The sequence below is a fragment of the Danio rerio genome, chromosome 20, assembly GCF_052040795.2.
Source record: "Danio rerio strain M-AB ecotype USA chromosome 20, GRCz13ab, whole genome shotgun sequence".
Lineage (NCBI taxonomy): Eukaryota > Metazoa > Chordata > Actinopteri > Cypriniformes > Danionidae > Danio > Danio rerio.
The window spans coordinates 2,417,018-2,440,000 of record NC_141040.1 but is presented as its reverse complement, the minus strand read 5'-3'; the positions used below and the strand labels follow the sequence as shown (position 1 = coordinate 2,440,000).

General features: G+C 38.5%; 2 protein-coding genes across 18 annotated transcripts in view; both read left to right on the top strand.

Annotated features, from left to right (window-relative positions):
• ppil4 (peptidylprolyl isomerase (cyclophilin)-like 4) overlaps positions 1 to 22,983 on the top strand; it is an 892,903-nt gene that overhangs the window by 615,937 nt on the left and 253,983 nt on the right. The window lies entirely within an intron of this gene.
• epb41l2 (erythrocyte membrane protein band 4.1-like 2) overlaps positions 1 to 22,983 on the top strand; it is a gene marked incomplete at its 5' end in the record, with an annotated part of 141,405 nt that overhangs the window by 62,859 nt on the left and 55,563 nt on the right. For 11 of the 17 annotated variants that reach the window (NM_001443351.1, NM_001443350.1, NM_001443345.1 and 8 more), the window contains 4 exon segments: positions 1,379 to 1,542; positions 3,398 to 3,784; positions 5,548 to 5,745; positions 21,162 to 21,266. In NM_001443351.1, coding sequence (NP_001430280.1) covers positions 5,683 to 5,745; positions 21,162 to 21,266 — 168 coding nt within the window. 17 annotated transcript variants of the gene reach the window in all.

Sequence of the window (22,983 nt, the reverse complement as noted above, 5' to 3'; positions counted from 1 at the left end):
ATTATTAGTGTTGTTTTTAAAGTATTTTAATAATATAATAATCATCATTATTATTATTATTATAAAAATTATCATTATTTTTTTATCATCATTATTATTATTATTATTATTGTTATTATTATCATTATTTTAATAATTATTAATATTTTTTATTTTATCATTATCATCATTTTTACTATTTTTAATATTATTATTATTATTATTGTCATTATCAATTACAATATTATTATTATTATTATTATTATTATGCAATGTAAGAAGCAGGTTTGAAGCCCCTTTAGGTCTCTCTGAAATTTAATTATATGTACAATTAATTCATTTTTTAAAAAAAATTTTGGTCCACATAATTAATGGTTTAATTATATTTTTATAATATTGAATAAAATATTAATAATTCACTAATAAATTGGTGTGTGTGGATGTTTCCCTAGGATGGGTTGCGGCTGGAAGGGCATCTGCTGCGCAAAAAAAACCGTGCTGGATAAGTTAGCAGTTCATCCGCTGTGGCTACTTCGTATTAATAAAGGGTCTAAGCCAAAAAAAAAAGAATAATTCACTAATAAATCAATATTAACATGTCTATGTATATTTAAAAGCAAACATTAATTATTCATCCGTATTTCTTCAAATCAGTGTGAACCTGAAGTTGCTGAGACTTATTTCAGTATGTTGATGTACTTTACACTGCAGATGAATATTGAGTAGGGGGCGGAGCTTTCTTTTGTGAATTGTTTCCTCATAGCAAAACGGTTATGCCTCATTGACACCAGCAGCGACTTTGCTGCAAACCCAGGTCTGTGTATGTCTACAGTATGGAGAATACAATCAGCCTCTGAGCGAGCTGAGAGAGGATCGCGCGAGCTCTACTGCTGCACCTATTGGCTGTCACTCAAGGAAGTCACTCTTTATTTACATAAAGTTGAAGGAATCTCTACTTTGTTGTGTTGCTCGACACGCCCACCTGGTTGTCAACAGTGGCTGTCGCTCACGTAGACTGAGGTCGCCGGAAGTCGCTCACTGTTGAATTGTTCGTAGTGCGAATGAGGCTTCAGAGAGGGTAATAATATGCAGTTGCTATGGAAACCCCCAGAACGCCACTCTAAATGCAAAATCAACTGGTCAGATTTTGATTGAAGATTACCAGAACAAACACAGTCTTCAGTGAATTAACTTGCGCTGATTAATTATTCATCTTACGTACATCAATGTGAGCTAGGATAATAAACGTTTCGATCAAATGCGGCCTTTAACCATAATAAATGTACTACAATTATTGATAAAGTACATTCTACGGTATAACAGTAATGTGTCTGTCACGTGTGTTTTGACGCTGTTGTTTGTTCTGTGTGTGTTAGTGTGCCGGCCGTGATGACGACAGAGGCGGGATCAGAGACGGATGTGAAGAAGGAACCAGAGAAGGTTCCTGAAGTTGAGCAGCAGCAGGAGCAGGAGACGGTTCCTCCACAAACAGAGGAACAAAGCAGCAAACCAGCAGAGAGTGAAGCCCCGCCCACTGCAGCCGCTGCTGCCGACCAACCACAGGTACAGTTTAGATCACTCATCTGCATGCTAGACAGTGACTGGCCAACGCAAAGACTTGCAGTGACATTAATTCAGAACAAACCTCAGTATGCAGGAGCTAAAGTAGTGGATTTAGGGATGAGTTGTTTGTGAAAAAAGCCGTATTTACATCACGAGATGTGTTAAGAAGATGAATACTATCAATCAGATGATTGTGAATCAAATAATTGCTGTAAATCAGATTACTGAGAATCAGATGATGAATGTGAATCAGATTATGGCGAATTAGATAATTGAATCAGATGATTATTGGGAATAAATTAATTGCATCAAACAGACTACTACGAATCAGATGATTAATGCAAATCAGATTATTTCAGTGAATCAGATCATTAATGGGAATCAGATAATTGCTGTGAATCAGATTACTGAGAATCAGATGATGAATGTGAATCAGATGGTTATTGTAAATCAGAATATTACAGCGAATCAGATGGTTCTGAATCAGATGATTATTGTGAATAAGATTATTGCTGCGAATCAGACTATTGAGAATCAGATGATGATTGTGAATCAGATTAATACAGCGAATCTGATGATTATTGTGTATCACATTATTGCTGTGAATCAGATTACTGAGAATCAGATGATGAATGTGAATCAGATGGTTATTGTCAATCAGATGATTACAGCGAATCAGATCATTATTGGGAATCAGATAATTGCTGTGAATCTGATTCTCAGTAATCTGATAATGAATGTGAATCAGATGGTTATTGCAAATCAGAATATTACAGCGAATCAGATGGTTCTGAATCAGATGATTATTGTGAATCAGATGATTGCTGCGAATCAGATTATTGAGAATCAAATGATTAATGTGAATCAGTTTAATACAGCGAATCAGATGATTATTGTGTATCAGATGATTGCTGTGAATCAGATTACGGAGAATCAGATGATGAATGTGAATCAGATGGTTATTGTTAATCAGAATATTACAGCGAATCAGATGGTTCTGAATAAGATTATTATTGTGAATCAGATGATTGCTGCGAATCAGATTATTGAGAATCAGATGATGATTGGGAATCAGAATAATACAGAGAATCAGATGATTATTGTGTATCAGATGATTGCTGTGAATCAGATTACGGAGAATCAGATGATGAATGTGAATCAGAAGGTTATTGTCAATCAGATGATTATTGTGAATCAGATAATTGCTGCGAATCAGATTATCGAGAATGGGATAATGAATGCGAATCCGATGGTTAATGCGAATCAGATTATTACAGGGACTCATGGGACTGCGAATCATTGTGAATCAGATAATTGCTTTGAATCAAATTACTGAGATTTGGATGATGGATGTTAATCAAATTATTACAGCGAATCAGATGATTATTGGGAATCAAATAATTGCTGTGAATCAGACTACTACGAATCAGATAATAGTTGTGAATCAGATTACTGAGAATCAGATGATGAATGTGAATCAGATTATTACAGTGAATCAAATGATTATTGTGAATCAGATGGTAATTGGGAATCAGATTATTACAGTGAATCAGATGATTGTGCATCAGATGATTATTGGGAATCAGATAATTGCTGTGAATCAGATCATCGCGAATCAGATGATTAATGCAAATGAGATTATTACAGTGAATCAAATCATTGATGCGAATCAGACATATCAGACCTGATCATTTGGGTTAAATCAGATGAATCAGGTGAAAACTGAACCGGATAATAACTGTGAATCAGACGTATCAGGCCAGGTAAATCAGGTGAAAACTGATACAGGTGAATGCAGTACGCTGTGCAGTAAAGCTGACAGCAGTGTCTGAGCGCTTGTGTGTTTATGTCTCAGGAGGAGAATCAGAGCGCGGAGCCCCAGAGTGAACCAGAAGCGTCTGCGTCTCCTGACCCCAGCAGTCCTCCCGCTGCCAGCGCACAGAAGAAGGAGAAGGGCATCTCTCGCTTCCTGCCTCCATGGCTTAAACGACAGAAATCCCAGAGCCAGGAGAAACCGGCTGAGAGCCCAACGCCACACACAGAGCCCATCGAGGAGAAGAGCGTCAAGGAGGAGGACGAGGAGGAGAAGAAGAGCGGAGATCAGCCGGACGGAGGAGCTGCAGAGCGGACGGAGGAGGTAGAGGTGAAAGAGGAGGCTCAGAGCAGACCACAGGAGGAAGAGCAGGAGAAAGAAGAGGAGGAGAAAGAGGAGGAGAAGTCTGTCGGCAGTGCTGACACACAGGTAAGAGCATCACTTCACACTGATTAGCTGGTGCCCGTGTGATGTTTTTAATAATTAACTGAATACTGCTATTAAGCAAATGGTGCATAAGACTATAGAATATACACACGATAGATCACTCGTATAGTTTTGAATGGGAAAAAGTGTCAAGATCAATATGGCGAATAAAGCACCACCTACTAGTACAGGAGCCAATCACTGATCGCTATAGACCCAAGCTTTTCTAGGGGTGGGGGTCATGGGCGTTATCAACAGTCATGTTCAGGTTAAACACGCTCGCTGCCTGTAACGTTAACTTACATTATGCTCACTATCCTCGGCCTGTTTTTGGGCTGCACGATTAATCGAAATATGATCGCCATAATGATATTTGTGGCCCACGATCAATAATTAAATATCATTGTGATATTACTGTATAAAGACCAAGCCATTATTTTAATGGGTGGAGTTTCGAATTGTACCGCATCACAGGGATGAGGAGACGGTGTCTAGACTGCAAGTGTTTTCTTCGAGGAATGCAATGTTGATCAGGTAGCCTTTCCTCCAGTTCAGTCCAAACCTCCCAAGGTAACACACCAAACCTCAGTAACCACCTTAAAATCCATCAAAAGTGGCTGTGATCAGTGGGTTTATGAGCTCAGGAGAATTCTGCTTTGCGTTTTTCTATGCATTTCTAACATCACTAAACCAGACAACATTTGATTTATAAGTTAAACAAATATTTGCAGAGATTCAGCAGTTTTTTTCTGCTGCGTTTGCCAGTCATGTAGATAGAAATCACTTTAATATTGTTTCAATGTAAAAAAAAAAAAAATAAAAGAAGTTATTGTGGCCGTTCACGCTGGTGTTCAGCATCGTTTTCATCAATCTGCCGCAACTTTTATTATTTACAGGAAATAAAAATGCAATTATCAGTTTCATATCAATTAAACTTAGTTTATAAAAAGACTAGCCTATTTTATGCATTAAACAAGGAAATATATAAATAATTTTCTTTATTTCCGATTAGACCATGTACTTTAGTCTTTTTTACATCGTTGTGATCGATGGCTCTCGCTTGTTATTAATGCTCGTGACAGCGGTGATGTAGTTTTGACAGTGGAGTGTCGATTTTTGATTCGTACTCATAATCAGGTCTTCGTGTCCATGGTGAAACTGTTTCGTGTTTGTAAAGTACACCCTTTGTAAGTTTATCAAGCGTATACAAACAGACAAAGAAAATGTTGTATATGTGTCTGTTCTAATCGCAGATTTTGGAATTGTACCCTCGTAAAATTACGAGTACGCTTCAATTTCCTTTACGTGTTCATAATTACAGATGCGTGAATTTTTATTTACGCGTGAAATATTTATGACAGAGATTTTATTCCGTAGTGTTTCAGAAGTGTTATTGCAGAGCAACACAAGCTGCATGCAGAAGTATAAATGCCTGGGTCACGGCAGTAACTCGACCCAGAATGGTCTGCATGCCGTCCTGATCTGCATGCCGTTTCTGATCTCATGGTCTCTCAGTTCAGTTCCTGGAGCTTTTGTGCCTCCGGCTGCAGATAAACCCGTCTGCGTTCGGGCTCTAATCCAGATCATATGCTGGACACACCAGACACTGAACACTTCCTTACGCCACACGCTTCTGCCAAACTCCATCAGTCAGTATCCGCCCAGTGACATCATCATCATCATCATCCAGCAGCGCTCGCTCCAGTGGAAAACATGAGCACGTGTCTGAACTCTAACTCTCCCTGTGTGTGTGTGTGTGTGTGCAGCCTGCGAGGGAGGAGAGAGAGGGGGAGCCGGAGGTGAAGGAGAGCGAGGAGAAGAAAGAGGAGAAGAAAGAGCAAGAGCAAGTGATCCAGCCGGAGGAGAGCGCGGCGCTGCTGCCACACAAACTCAGCAAGAAGATGAAGATGGTGGTGTGTCACGTCACCTTGCTGGACGGCAGCCAGTTCTCCTGTGAGGTGGAGGTGAGTCTCACGCGTACCTCTGTCTGTGCGGCCGTCTCCCTGACTGCCTGTCTGTCTGTACATCTGTCTGTTCATCTGTCCACATCATCAGTAATGTTCTGTGCTTTACGTTAAATTAGTTCTTGTGAACTGCGTTATCTTAAAGAGGCCATGTGATGCTGTGATCTTTAAGTGTTCTTTAAGTGTGGGGTTGATCTGTTCCTCTATAAGATCCAAAAAGCATTAAAACTTGTCATCTTTCACAAAAGAGATTTATTCTGAGCAGAGAGCAGAGAACACTCCTCCAGTCATGCAGATTTTATGACCACAGACATCAGCATCACAGTTTGAAGTGTTAGCTTAATGCCAATCCAAAGACCAGCCCAGAATGCAGGCTTGAGTTCAGTGAACTGCTGGTTTTCGCAGATGCTGTCTTGACAAAAGTCTTGTCACCCATCCAAGTTTTAGGAACAACAAATAGTAAGTTGGCTCACCAAAACTGGACAACAGAAGATTGGAGAAACGTTTCCTGCTCTGATGAGTCTCCATTTCTGCTGACACATTCGGATGGTCGGGTCAGAATTTGGCATCAACAACATGAAAGCATGGATCCATCCTGCCTTGTATCAGTGGTTCAGGCTGGTGGTGGTGTAATGGTGTGGGGGAGATTTTCTTGGCACACTTTGGGTCCATTAGTACCAACTGAACATCGTGTCAACGCCACAGCCTACCTGAGTATTGTTGCTGACCATGTCCATCCCTTTATGAGCACAGTGTCCCCATCTTCTGATGGCTACTTCCAGCAAGATAACACGTCATGTTCTGAAGTGTGATTTCTTAAACATGAAAATGAGTTCACTGTACTCAAATGGCCTCCACAGTCACCATATCAAAATCCAATAGAGCACCATTGAGATGTGGTGTAACGGGGGGCATCATGGATGTGCAGCCGACAAATGTGCAGTTCTGAAGGCAAAAGGTGGTCCAACCTGGCACTAGGTACAGGGTTCTTACGGGTGCTGGAAATCCTGGAAAATGCTTGATTTTTATTGTAGTGTTTTCAAGGTTAGAAAAGTGCTTGGATTTTATACAAAGTGCTTGAACCTGCTTGAATTTGCAGGGCTTGAAAATGTGACTGTTTTGGTTGCATATGCACACAATTTTGTCTATGTGACCTCAAAATATATTTGGGAGCATTTGTGCGAGTGCGTAAATTATTGTCGTGTGACCAGTTTACATTGCAAAATGTTCATCGCATGCGCGCATTTATGGAGCTAATAATTAGCCAAAACAATCTGATGTTGAAATGTGTTCAATTGAATTATTAATAATTGTAAGTTAATAATACTGATTATGTCCTATTAGAAATGTTTTTAATTTGTATTTTTTAACTTGATTATTGAACTTCTGAAATTTAAGGCAACTTAATTTTTTAAGTCAGATTTTTATAGACATTTTAAAACCTGAAACGCCAATCCAATGACTGCAAAAAAATAACAATGCACATGAAATATCATGAACGACTATTCATGAAAGTTTGGGACTACACCCAAACAAAATCTGACTGTAAGATCATTTTAAAAGCATACTTCATCAAAAAACTAAACTTTTTAAAATGTATTTTGTAATCATTTTGGGTAAACTATCTCAATAAATCTATGCTCTGAAGTGCTCAACAATTTTTAGTTTTTTAAAATAGCACAATGGATTTAAATGTGAAAAAGTACATACAATATATATATATAAACATAATTAACCGTGGTTATTAGGTGCTGGAAAAGCATACAAATGCGCTTTGAAAGTGCTTGAAAAGTGCTGTATTTGAAGTTGGAAAAGGCGTAAGAACCCTGTAGTAAGGTGTACCTAATAAAGTGGCCAGTGAGTGTATGTATTATATAATCTTTCCATCAAATTACAACAAACTAATTACCGCTTGTACAAGGCATTTGACATGCAGCATCTATGTGGGTTGGACAGTAAATCAGTGTTGCTGTTATCAGTCTCACACTATTGTTTTTTTCTTTTTCTAAAACACCATCGTAAAGTTTTTCTTTTATGATGATACTCTCCCATTCACTGCGCTCTGTGTTTTACTGACTATGACCACTTCTGCTGTGGAGAAACCTGGAAATAATGGCAAAAACATGCTTAGTTTGTGTAAAAAAACAAGCTGCATGTTTTGGTTTGAACTCGTCTGAGCTGGCAGACGCAGCAGCTGAACACAAGCAAAACAAAAGTGGAAATTTAATCCGATGTCACCTTTAAAACTCGCATCATGTCTGATCATGATCTGTTGTAGTGTGTTATGAAGTCTTAGCTTGTGTGTGTGATCCAGCTGTTGTGGATATGGGCGCTCTGGGTCATCAGTAGGTTTAAAGGGTCAGATTACGGGTCATTCAGTTCGTTGCACTAATCCTTTCAAATCTTTGAGTTTTACTGGCATTTTTTTAATGATAATTCAGGATGACAATAATCCTGTTGTCTTGATTGAGGTCTGTGTGTGCGAGCGCCTGTTGGATTTGTGTCTATAAATACACTCACCGGCCACTTTATTAGGTACACCTTACTAGTACAGGGTTGGACCCCATTTCAGAACTGCTTTAATCCTACGTGGCAGAGATTCTACAAGGTCCAAATATTCCTCAGAGATTTCGCTCCATATTGACATGATAGCATCACACAGTTGCTGCAGATTTGTCGGCTGCACATCCATGATGCCAATCTCCCGCTCCACCACATCCCAAAGGTGCTCTATTGGATTGAGTTCTGGTGACTGCAGGGGCCTTTTGAGTACAGTGAACTCATTGTCATGTTCAAGAAACCAGTCTGAGGCAATTCACTGTTTATGGTGCATTATCCTGCTGGAAGTAGCTATTAGAAGATGGAGACACTGTGCTCATAAAGGGATGGACATGGTCAGCAGCAATACTCAGGTAGGCTGTCGTGTTGACACAATGCTCAGTTGGTACTAATGGACCCAAAGTGTGCCAAGAAAATCTCCCACACCATTACACCACCACCACCACCAGCCTGAACCGCTGATACAAGGCAGGATGGATCCATGCTTTCATGTTGTTGATGCCAAATTCTGACCCGACCATCTGAATGTGTTAGCAGAAATGGAGACTCATCAGAGCAGGCAACGTTTCTCCAATCTTCTATTGTCCAGTTTTGGTGAGTCTGTGTGAATTGTAGCCTCAGTTTCCTGTTCTTAGCTGACAGGAGCGGCACCCGGTGTGGTCTTCTGCTGCTGTAGCCCATCCGCCTCAAGGTTGGACGTGTTGTGTGTTCAGAGATGCTCTTCTGCAGAGCTCGGTTGTAACAAGTGCTTATTTGAGTTACTGTTGCCTTTCTATCAGCTGGAGCCAGTCTGGCCATTCTCCTCTGACCTCTGGCATCAACAAGGCCTTTGCCCCCAGAGAACTGCCGCTCACTGGATATTTCCTCTTGTTTAGACCATGCCACGCTCAAAGTTGTAATGTACCTAATAAAGTGGCCGGTGATTGTATATTATTAGTCTGATGTGTGTGCGTTTGGTAGTGAAGCTGTAATGGGATCAGGCATTGTGCTGACAGGAGTATTAAATGCATGGCGATGACCTCTGACCCTGCAGTGATTCGGTGGGTGTGTTAGGGAGGACTGATTATTGATTGCCTGTCAACTCGCATGAGTTCAACACACAGTGTTTGCTGCTACTGCTGAATTCAGGATGTAGAGAACACACACACACACACACACACACACACACACACAAGCACTTAAACACACATATTTATATATACACTCAAAAGCAGACAGACTCATGTAAATATACACACACGCACACACATACACACATACATGCACCTATTTCTATATATTCACACACACAGATGCACACACACTCATGTAAATATTCACATACACACACATACACACAATAAAATAAAAAACTGTGAACACACTGGAGATGCACTGAGTAGCAGACATGTTCACACCCACAAAAAAACAAACTCTCTCACACACACACACACAAACACACTCACCCACATTCACACACCGACAAAAACCACACTCACGCAAAAACACACAAGCACTGACGATGCGTTAAGGGACATATTTACACACACACTCTCACGCACAAATTTACAGACACAGACACACACACACACACACACACACACACACACACTCACTCTAGAGCACACACAAACACACACGTGCATATTCACTCACAGACACACTCACACACGCACAGACACATGCACACACACTCACTCACACGCAAACACAGACACACAGAACTACACACGCGCGCACACACACACACACACACACACACACACTAATACATACTCACACACACACAGTAACACAAACATGGACACAATTACACACACACACCAATAAAAACACAGTCATAAACACACAGACACACTCAAAAACACCAACTTCACTCACTCACGCACAGACACGGGTACAGACACTCACTCACACATACTCGCACATACTCACAGACACAGACACTCCCACACACACACACACACATGCAGGCAAACAGACACACACATGCACACACAAACAAGGTCATACACTCACACACAAACACAACAAACTCACACACATTCTCGCACACAAACACACACATGCACACAAACAAGCACAACATACTCACGCACAAACGCAGACACACACAAACATGGTCACACACACACAAACAACACACTCATGCACATTCTCACTCACAAACACACACACACACACACACTCACGCATATATTGACATATAGACACCCAAACGCAGACACACTGAGACAGATATTCACACACACTCATGCGTGGGATAGTTTAAATCAGTCCCCCACAGCGCTGCAGCAGTGATATACATGTTATTAAGCAGATGTCATTAGGTTCGAGTTAGATTAATGATCAGTGTAAGTCAGCTGTGCTCAAACAGGCGTGACCCGAGCAGCGCAGGTGATCAGGTGTGCTGTGCTGGTGCTCTCATTACTGCCACGCCGAGAGCTCCGAACACACTCCGCTTTGTCCCTCGCCGGAAAGTGCTGAGGCATCACTAAGCGCTATTGTCCCGGTGTATTCATGCATGATCCGCTGGCATGTTTACTCAGAGATGAGCGGCCACTGTCTCCGCATAAGCCGCAGCCCCACACAAAGCATTCCAGACGCGGCGCTTTATCGGGACGCCGAGGCTCTCAGGACTCTGAACGAGCCCTAATGCATGTGGGAGAGCCGCCATCTTTACTGCGCTTCTGTTCCTGTTTTTTTTTTTTTTGGTTGCCTAAAATTTATTTGATCAGTTTTAACCATAGACTGTAAAATATATGGGTGTAGTATCCGTGACGTCACCCATAGGTTTCTAAAGAGTGCAAAAGAAGCCACAAGTAGGCGCGGCCAACCGTCGCCATTTTGTTCGCGCGTCATCACACCCACGGCGGGATACCAAACAAGGGCAAAGAGGCGGAGAGTGGGCGGAGCTAGAGACACCTGCTGGCATTTTGCTTGGACCTGGTTCAGACACACTTTACTTTGGGAGAAACGCTTAATACTTTATCACCTGCGACTCGTTTGTGTTCTGACCACTTGTGCTTGGTTGTACACTATATCAATAAAGTGTTTAGACTTGTAAAAACACTGCTGTAATACATTGAGCCACTAAACATTGTTCTTATGACGTTTTTCAACAGGAGGAAAACGCGAATTACTTCCAAACACTTCAGATATAGTCTGTGTTAGTTAATGCAGGACTATTGATGAACTCCAGCATAACACTGTATGACAACGCTTCAGATGACTGATCTAGAGCCCACAGCTAATCAATCCGTCAGATTCTGGAGTGCATTACAGCTCTAAATATAAATATAGATGATCTTAAATAAAACAAATACATATTTAGAGATGGTATATAAGTATATAACTTTACTCACATGGGAAACAGAGGCCACGTGAATGGTTTGTGAGCACAATTAAGTGCACTCAGCATGACATGCCATCTAATAATTGTAGGAAACAAGTCCAAAAGGCAGTTGACTGCGTAAAGCCACATAAAACAACACAGAAATACGATGAATATGCCGAGATCGGTGGCTAATCTGCAGGATTCAGCTGAGGTGACGTGACGGCGACCAACAAGACCTAGCTGTCAATCAAGTGGCCACTCCCTTAATTATGCAAACTTAATATAACTTAATATAAAGGAAACGGATGAGTTATTAAAAAATTCACCCCTCACAGTTGTCATGAAGGGTAATATTAGCTGTATTAACCAAAATACATTTGTACCAGGCTGTAAACACCTTTTTTCTGCTGTAGAGTTGGCCATTCTAACAGTGGGCTTAATTGAAATTTGCTCTATTTTGGAGCCAGGAGCGGCCAGGACTAGCGGAATTTCGGATGAATTGCAGTTTTAGTTACTTCCGTATTGGCTTCCTGAGGGAGAGCGGGAGGTTGCCGCTTGGTTTTAACATAAAACAATACATACAGATGAAGTCAAAGTTATTAGCCAAGTTTTATTCAAATATTTCCCAATGAGCTTTACCAGATTCAGGAATTTTCTGCTGTATTTCCTCAGTATTTTTTTTCTTCTGGAGAAAGTCTGATTTGTTTTATTTTGGCTAGAATTAAAGCAGTTTTTATTTTTTTTTAAAAACCATTTTAAGGTCAATATTATTATTATCACCCTTTAGGGGAACCAACAGTTTTAACTAGGGATGCTCATTTTGGTTAATTTTGCTAACCAACAACCAACGGTCGTTAATCGGTTATTAACAACTAATTGGTCAGATTACTATTAAATTATTAATACATTTTTTTAAAACAAATTGACGTGTCTATTTAGTTTGTGACACATTAAATATTGCATTTTAAAATACTGATTTATTTTAACATGCTAGCATATTAATAACAGAACGTAACAACAGAGCATCCTTACGCTAAGGCAGTTCCGAAGGCAAAAGGGCGTCCAACCCGATACTAGTAAGGTGTACCTAATAAAGTGGCCGATGAGTGTATATCTTTCAGGCAGACATTTACTTAAAAAGTAATTACCACACAAAATGCCAAATAACTCCGAAAACAGCTGTTTCTAATTCTTCAAGAGTCCAGGTCCACTCAAAAGGTCTCCATGACCTCTGACCGGGCTTGGGGCAGACCCTGAGGAAACAAATCCTATGGCATACAGAAAAACAGTCACACACATATAATTCCAGATTTACTCTGAAGAGGGATGACGCTGAGGTCATCATGTAATCTAGACCCTTAAACATTCAACTTTATTAATAATCTTAAAGAGATAATAAAAATTATACGTGTTACTCCTTCCAAACCACTGTTATATAATGACTTGCCTAATTACCCTAAGTTTAACTTAATTAACCTATTAAAGCTTTTTAATGTCACTTTAAGCTGTATAGAAGAGTCTTGAAGAATATCGAGTCAAATATTATTTACTGTCATCATTCATTCATTCATTTTCCTGTCGGCTTAGTCCCTTTATTAATCCGGGGTCGCCACAGTGGAATGAACCGCCAACTTTCCAGCAAGTTTTTACGCAGCGGATGCCCTTCCAGCTGCAACCCATCTCTGGGAAAACTGTCATCCTGGCAAAGAGTAAATAAATCAGTTATTAGAGATGAGTTATTAAAACAATTATGATTAGAAATGTGTTGATAACATCTTCTCTCCGTTAAACAGAAATTGTGGCAGAAAATATACAGGAGTGTAAATAATTCAGGAGGGCTAATAATGCTGATTTTAACTGTTAGAAAAATAAATAAATGACAGTGTCACATGCCGTGTTTACATCATTCTCACACCGTGATGTCGTTCTGTGATAGTTGTGTGTTTCTCTGCTGATGGCAGGATTGCTTTTGATCACCAGTAGATGCTTTATGAACACCCAGCCAATCACATTGCAGCCGATCACAGCGCGCAAGCTCTCTCAGCCAATCAGAGCGCGGTGACCTATATAACAGCCGGACGCTTGTGTTTTTAATGCTGTAAGTGCAGAGATGCAGTCGCTGTGTGTTTTCTTGGAACCAAAATCCGGATGTTATGAAATGGTTGAATAACAGGCGATTGAGAACCCTCTGTGTGTATGTGTGTGTGTGATGGTAATATGAGGCCTGAGGGTGTGTTTGACGCTAATGCCGCAGGACGTTGGTTCACAATGAGTCTCTGTGGTTCTCCTGTAGCACTACCGATCCTGCAATAAAGCCTCTTCAAACATCCTCTCCTTCTCCATTCAGCTCCTAGTCTTTAATCGCTGTCAGTCTTCCTCTGATCCGTTTGTTTCTCTCAGTTTCTGTCTTTCATTCAGTCCTGGTTTTTCCTCTGCTCTTATTCTTTCATTTGCTCATAGTAGTCATCCGCTTCATTCATCTGAACCGAAACCACTTAAGGGTTCCCACGCGTTGCGGGATTTATAGATTATGACAGGATTTTAAAACGTCTATTACTTTTTAGATATTTGATATATGTTCACTACCTGAAACAAGTCTTCTCGGCTATCTAAGATTTAGGAACAGCAAATAATAACTTGACTTCTAGTTGATCATTTGGTATCAGAAGTGGCTTATATGAAAGGCAAAGGCCTCTAGATGATGCTTATTGGACCACAATTTATTCTGATCATGCCTTGATTATTAATGATTTCATTAGGACAGTAATGTCTGACTCTGCCTAGACTAAAGTCTCATCACTGAACAGAAATAATGTCCAGTATAGAATATAAAGTCCTGCTGCAGTGGAGACAGAATGAATATTGTGTCTGACTCCATCATGAGCTTGGAGGACTGCATCCATACATCTCTGCACTGACTCACATCACTGATTAATAAAGTCATCTGGAATGAAGAAGAAAGCGTTCAGCAGGACTCCCAGAGCTCATCAAGACTCATCTTCAACACCTCCTCCTTCATCTTACCCCAGACATGCTCAATAATGTTCATTCTGGTGACTGGGCTGGCCAATCCTAGAGCAGCTTGACCTTCTTTGCTTTCAGGAGCTTTGATGTGGAGGCTGAAGTATGAGAAGGAGCGCTATCCTGCTGGAGAATTGTCCCTCTCCTGTGGTTTGTAATGTAATGGGCAGCACAGATGTCTTGATACCTCAGGCTGTTGATGTTGATCCTCCACTCTGCAGATCTCTCGCACGCCCCCATACTGAATGACCCCAAACCATGCATTCTCCTTCACCAAACTTGACTGATTTCAGTGAGAATCTTGGTCCATGCTGGTTCCAGTAGGTCTTCTACAGTATTTGTGATGATTGGGATGCAGATCAACAGATGATTGATGGGGAAAATTCACCTTCTGCCACTTTTCTAAATGATCAACTTGAAGTCAAGATATTATTTGTTGATCTTACAGCTGGGATCCATGACAAGACTTTTGTCAGGTAGTGTAGAACAGTGTTTCTCAACTGGTGGGGGAACATTTTCAGTGGGTCGCGGAGTGTGTGGTCAAAAAAACAACAAAAGTTTAATTTTTAAGGTATTTCGACTCTTATTTTGAAATGCATGCACGGCAACCGTACCGTTTGACATGTGAAATTTCATTTAAATATAGCAACATATATGTCGAAGCGCAAGTACGCCCCTGAATATGTAAAGTATGGATTTATATTGACGACAAAAAAAAGACTTTAAGCCTCAGTGTGTCATAAGTAGTGAGGTGCCCTCACAAGAGAGCACGAAACCTTCTAAATTACAACGACATTTAGAAACCAGACAACATGTTTTACTAACAATTCAATTTAGTTCATGGTAACTGAACCTTTCCTTACCCTTACCTGTTTACAGTATTTGTTGTTTTTACTCTGTAATATTTCTATAATTTGATACATTTTGTTAAATGACAGCAATAAAATATAGTTTATTTGTAAGTCTTGGTGATTTTCTTGGTGATTTATCAGTCACTACTTGTGTATATTAAAAAATAAATACAAACTAATTATAACTCCTAAAATTGTATTATAATTCCTAAAAATTTGGGTCGCCGCTTGATGATGATATAAAAATGTGGGTCCCATGGCCAAACCAGTTGAGAACCCCTGGTGTAGAAGTTATTATTATAAATCAAAGTTAGTAGTTTTCGTATATTTGTGATGTTTTTTAAAGTGATTTTTAACAGATTCAGGAATTCTTCACAGTATTTCCTATAATATTTTTTCTTCTGCAGAAGGATTTTTTCAAAATTTATTAAAACTATTATAAGTCAATATTATTAAATATAAGTAATATTTATTTTGGATTGTCTCCAGAACAAACCACTGTAACACAATCACTTGCCTAATTACCCTAACTTTACCCTAATTAACCTAGTTAAACTTTTAAATGTCACTTTAAGCTGAATACTAGGTTCTAAAAAAATATCTAGTCAAAAAGTATGTGCTGTCATCATGGCAAAGGTAAAACAAACCTGTTATTAGAAATGAAATAATTCTGACCTCAACTGTAGATTTTTAGTGCTGGGCAAAAATGTATCTCGATTAATCGCTAATTAAAATGTAGTTTTGACTTAATTTAAGTGTGTGTACTGTGTATGTTTATTATACACACATGCATACATGCATATATTGTTATTGACTGGTCTGTGGTGACAGTACATCGGTCAGGACATGCAAATGCAATCATCGACTTCTTTACATCACCGCTCAATCTGCTGTTAACCTAGGGTGATAGCGGAGTGTTATTTGAGTGTGTGTGTGGAGCTGACCAGTCGAGTTCACTGCAGGACAGATGGAGGCACCGCTGCATCAAGTCCTCTTACAGATCGTAATGATTATGGATGCACAATATATACTGCATGTGACGCGGTGGCGCAGTAGGTAGTGCTGTCACCTCACAGCAAGAAGGTCGCTGGTTCGATCCAAAAGCAGTGGACCAATCAGAAGAGTTCGGAAGTGGGACAATCGTTCAAGCTTATTTATAGTAGAAAGTAGGCATGCAGCGATTAACCGATTTCACTATTAACCGCGCTTTAATTCGTCACGGTTAATTAATCGTGAAGGCTTCTCAACACCTTGAATCTGCATGGAACAAAACTGCTGCAACTTAAAGTGATGCCAACTGAGTGCTTGTTTGAAGTTCAGAGCTTGTCCTGTACACCATGCACACTGGATTAGCTATGGCTTAATTAACTATTAAGTAAGGGCCAGTCACATATCGCGTCTTTTGCACGCGCAAGTGCGTTATTTCCAATGGAGGGGCATGGCTTGCATATATGGAGCGAAGGACTTGTGCTTTCCAGACGCACCTACTAGTTAAAAGAATGCCGCGAGCGCCCTACACTGAAAAACACAATACAATATGAAAAATACAAAACGAAAAATACCAAACAATTTTGTTATTTAGTTGATCTAAAGGTTCAGCAGCCTTTGAATACATTTGTTCACTGTAAAAGGGAAATACTTAGCTATTATGTAAGATATGTAATTAGCTAATATGTAAGATATCTTAGATTTACATTAGACAAATACTACTTTATTTATTTATTTATTTATTTTATTTATTTATTTTAATTTATTTAAAAAAATAATTTTAAATGTATTTATTAATTTATTTTAAATTCATTTATTAAAAATATTTATTTATTTATTTATTTTAATATATTAAAAAATCATTTAAAATGTATTTATTAATTTATTTTTAAATTCATTTATTAAAAAATATGTATATACTTTCAATTATTTTAAATTTATTTACATTTAATTAATTAATTAATTTTAATTTATTAAAATCTATATTAATGAATTTTTATTGTATTTATTTATTTATTGTAATTAATTTTATTTTAAATTAATATATATATATATATATATATATATATATATATATATATATATATATATATATATATATATATATATATTAATGTATTTATTTAAATTTAATTTAATTTTTTATTTATTGGCATTTATTTTCAGTGTGATATCATTACTTATATTTAAATGAAAATTTTTTTTTCACTTATTTAGAAGTCCAACGAGAAATAAACTATTGTTTGTTTTTTAATATTATTTTGTGTCATTATTTGGTTACTGAGCAGCAATAAACAACGCTTTAAAAAATCAGGAGTTTTCATGTGATTTCCTAAACCAGCCGTGTTTTAAAGTTAATGAATGCACAATAATCGTGATAACTGTGATTATTCCTCAGACTATAATCGCACAACCAAAATCTGTAACCGCTGCATCCCTAGTAGAAAGTTGCCATGACAACTGTTTTAATTACAGTTTATTATTTAGTGCTTACTGTGGTTTTGTCCAGATATCCTACTGCATCTTTAAGTGCTTATCATAACAGGTTGTTTTTTTGTTTCTAATGGGTCCGTTATTGTCGCTGTTACATCACATTCATAATATCACATCACATGGACCTCATGCTATGTTTCGCTTTGTTAAGCCCATTCCTGAGTGCCGCGTTGTTAGAAGCAAATATGCATGTGGTGTGAATGAGCCCTAAGAGCTCCATCTGTGCTGATGCTGCAGGTGTCTGTGACCAAAACACACACACCCGTATCAGCTCTCACGGTGTCTGCTTATGACATGACACACTAAACACCATAAGCTGCTGTTATGGATGCAATTACACAAACTAATCCACGCATTCACTAACAGCAGATTTAGCGATGAGTGATCAGACGTTACGCTCGGTAAACTCCACCGACGCCACTAATGGATCTGCGTTTCACAGGGTCAACAGTGGAAACGCTGCATTAGTGAAACATACATTAGGAGAGCGGTGAGTGTAAACAAGCTCGAGCGTTACAACACAGCTCTAATGGATAGTACAGCTTCAGAAGAGATACAGCTATGGCCAGACGTTAACGAGAAATATTTATGTTATGTTTTAAATTACCCATTAAATTTTATTTTTTAACCCTCACAGGAGTTTAAAAATATTAATTATAACGAGAATTATTTATATTATTTATTAAATTGTATTTTATTAACGTCTACTCCAACCTTGTAATGTAAGAGCAGTAATTATGATGATAATTACTTCTATTTTTCATTAAATTATCTATTAAATTGTATTTTATCAATATTTAGTCCAACCACTACCCTTACAGTAGTGTAAAAACAGTAATGATAACATGACTTACTTAAACTTACCGGCCACTTTATTAGGTACACCTTACTAGCACCAGGTTGGGCGGCCTTTTGACTTAACATCCTAAATGTGCTCTATTGGATTGAGCTCTGGTGACTGTGGAGGCCATTTGAGTACAGTGAACTCATTGTCATGTTCAGGAAACCAGTCTGAGATGATTCACGCTTTATGGCGCATTATCATGCTGGAAGTAGCCATCAGAAGATTGGCACACTGTGGTCATAAAGGGATGGACATGGTCAGCAACAATACTCAGGTAGGCTGTGGAGTTGACACGATTCATTAGTACCAATTGGTACTAATGAGCCCAAAATGTGGCAAGAAAGTATCCCCCACACCATTACACCACCACCAGCCTGAACCGCTGATACAAGGCAGGACAGATTCATGCTTTCATGTTGTTGATGCCAATTTCTAACCCGACCATCTGAATGTGTCAGCAGAAATGGAGACTCATCAGAGCAGGCAACGTTTCTCCAATCTTCTATTGTCCAGTCTCTTGAATCCCCTTTCTTCCCCATTCTGATGCTCGGTTTGAACTGCAGCAGATCGACTTGAACATGTCTACATGCCTACATGCATTGAGTTGCTGCCATTTGATTGGCCGATGAGAAATTTGCATTAATGAGCAGACGGGTGTACCAGTGAGTGTATATCATTCATTAAATTACCCATTAAGTTGTATTGTATTAATGTATACCCCTACCCAACCCTAAACCTGCCCTCACAGTAATGTAAGAATATTAATATTTGTTCGACAGTGTCACAGAAATGTGAGTATCTGCAGCTGTATCCCTTTTAGACTTCAGGTGCTCCTGGGACAGAGGGTGGAGACGTATTGCCATGATGATGACACAACGGCTCTGAACACAACAAACAGAGACATTTAGATGCACCGCTGAGTTAATGTAGTTTGGAGCATTTCCAGCACACTGTAGAACATCTGAAATGTTGTTTTGCTCATTTCTAAAAGGCCTCAGCCGTCAGTCCATCTTCACAGTGCTTCAGTATTATTAATATTCTAGTATTATAGTCTTGAGCATCAGTCTGCGCTCCCAAAGAGCGTCTCACACCTCCAAAAGGACCACTTTCCATCTTCTGAGGCGCAACTCATTTATTAGAGAAGAAAAAACACCACAGCGGCTTCCCCAAACGCACTAAGCTACATTTCTCTGACTGATATTTGTGCAGGTTTATCTGGAAGTGATGATTTTATTCTGTTTTGTTTCTCATTTGATTGAAACGCTGCTTTACTCTAGTTTTGCACATAAATCATTCGTCTTTCATCATAAATCTGATTCGCATCTTTGAACGGACGCAGAGCTATAACTTGAATGAGCCTGCTGATATTATATTACTGGTTTTGAGGTTTTATTTGTTTGGCGTGTGTGAGTGCATCATGGGCTGAGAGATGTTTATTGTCCTCTGATCCTCCTCAGTGACTAATGCTGGAAGACCCTGATCTCTGCAGAGGAAACAGGCCTCTCATTCCTCAAGAGTCACACACACACACACACACACACACACACACACACACACACACTAGCAAGACCAGCGTCTGCCAGTGTCTAGAGCGCATGGGACGATTCAAATAGGTCTATTATGACCTAAATGTGTGTGTGTGTGTGTGTGTGTGTGTGTGTGTGTCGCTTCATGCCGACTCTAAGGCTCCATTCACACTCACTCCACTGCCATTTACACAGAGTTCAAGAATCACCCCAAAAGTCACCATCACATTGTTCCTGTCGTCTTTCCCCTACGGACTGTTGTTTTGGAGCCCACTGACTTCTTTCTTCTGAGTTTTATGGACAGAAGTGGACGTTGAGACATTTTCCAAATGTGATCTTTTATGTTTGCATGGAAGAAAGTCAGGCTTGGAGCGACACGAGGGCGAAGAAATGATGACAGAATCATTGTTTTTGGATGGAGGTTATTCTCTCAAGCTCTACTTTATTTTGAAGCATTGTTAAAGGGTCGTGAAACACCAAAACACATGTTTTAAGCTGTTGACAGTTGTTTATGTGTCCTACACTGCTAAAAACCCTCTTTAGACACATATATCTCACTAAAATATTGGTTGTTTTTGTGTTATTTCGAGCAAATTCGTACATCCGGTTTTTGAAACTAATTTTTGAAGCTGCGTCACGGCCATGAGATCTTAGCCTGTATTCCAGCATGTAGACTGGACGTCTGTACCTGGGAGTACCGTATTACGTCTCCGAGTGTGCTGCATTAATGCACGAGTAAGGCGTGGTTCAAACCAATCAGCGCGCTCTATTGTGCAACTTCATTAATGTTCATTATTGTGTTCTGTGTGTGTCTCCAGAAACGGGCGAAAGGCCAGTACCTGTTTTTTGAAGTTTGTGAGCACCTGAATCTGGTGGAGAAGGATTACTTCGCACTGAGTTTTAAAGACAACGCTGAGCAGAGGGTGAGTTTCCATCTGTATCTGATTAATGTGTTCATCACTTTCATCACAGTGTAAATCGCTTTCATAAAACATCTGCTAGATACAGAAATGTCAACTCTACAAAGAACAAAAACTGTCTTTTTTATTGGGAGACTTTTTAAAAATTATTTTATGCAAACTTACTACCACAAAAATGGTGGTTATCAAATGAGTTAAAAACACTTGACAAGCAAATACAATGCTGCAAGTTTTACAGTTTAAATTTCAGCTCATTTGAAAGCTTGTGTTAACTTGGAGAGCAGCTCTTTCATTACTTGGGGGAAGAAATGGCTGAGTGCTAACTTTTTAGAGTTTAGTGTTGTTACAAAAATTGTAAAAGTAATGTTAAAGGGTGTAAACAGATTTGCCATACCAAGCAACATGTGTACAGTGCAGTGCAAAAACACTTAATGATATAAGCTATAATGTCACATAAGGTCATAAAACATCCTTTATTTACAGAAAATACATTTGAAATCTGATTACAAATTTCATACCTGAACATTTTAAAATAAGTTTAACCCCTTCAGACCTGAATTATGTTCCAAATTTCAGAAAAATGGGATGTCATTTGATGTCCATTGTAATGGACGCAGGGTCTGAAGGGGTTAAAACATATTCAACAATAGTATTTAAAGAATAATATAATATAAAATAATAGTGTTAAAAAATTAATATACTGTATATAAATACAAATATCCCAAAACTTAAATAATTATTCAAAACATGTTCAGCAAAATGATTTGAAGTTAATAAATGCATAATATAATGTAACTTACCGTAACGTAACTTAACATACTGTGACACAACATAACCAAACTTAACCTAACTTAATGTAATGCAACTTAACTTAGCTCAACTTAACTTAGCGCAGCTTAACCTAATGCAACTTAACGCAACTTAACTTAGCGCAACTTAACCTAATGCAACTTAACGCAACTTAACTTGTCGCAACTTAACCTAATGCAGCTGAACTTAACGCAACTTAGTGCAACTTAACTTAGGGAAACAACGCAACTTAACTTAGGTTAACTTAACGAAGATAACTTAGTGCAACTTAACGCAATTTAACGCAACTTAACTTATCGCAACTTAACACAATTTAACGCAACTTAATTTAGTGCAACTTAACCAAATGCAACTTAACTTAGCGCAACTTAACCTAACGCAACTTAGCTTAATGCAACTTAACTTAATGCAACTTAACTTAGTGCAACTTAACCAAATGTAACTTAACTTAGCACAACTTAACCTAACGCAGCTTAACTTAATGCAACTTAACTTAACACAACTTAACTTAACGCAACTTAACTTAGTACAACTTGACTTAATGCAATTTAACCTAATGCAACTTAATGCGTTTTAACGCAACTTAACACAATGCAAATTAACACAACTTAACGCAAATTAATGAAACTTAACTAAATTACACTAAATTTTAATTTGTTTACTTTTCTGAATAGCAGTTCTGTGATTGAAATAATGCAGAAAATACATATATATATATATATATATATATATATATATATATATATATATATATATATATATAAATATACAAATATCCCAAAATTCAAATACACATTCAAAACATGTTTAGCAAAATGACTTGAAGTTAAAAAAATAAAATAAAATAAAATGTAATGTATGTGATGTATGATATAATCTCTTAAAGTAAAGCAGTGTATATAGTATAGCT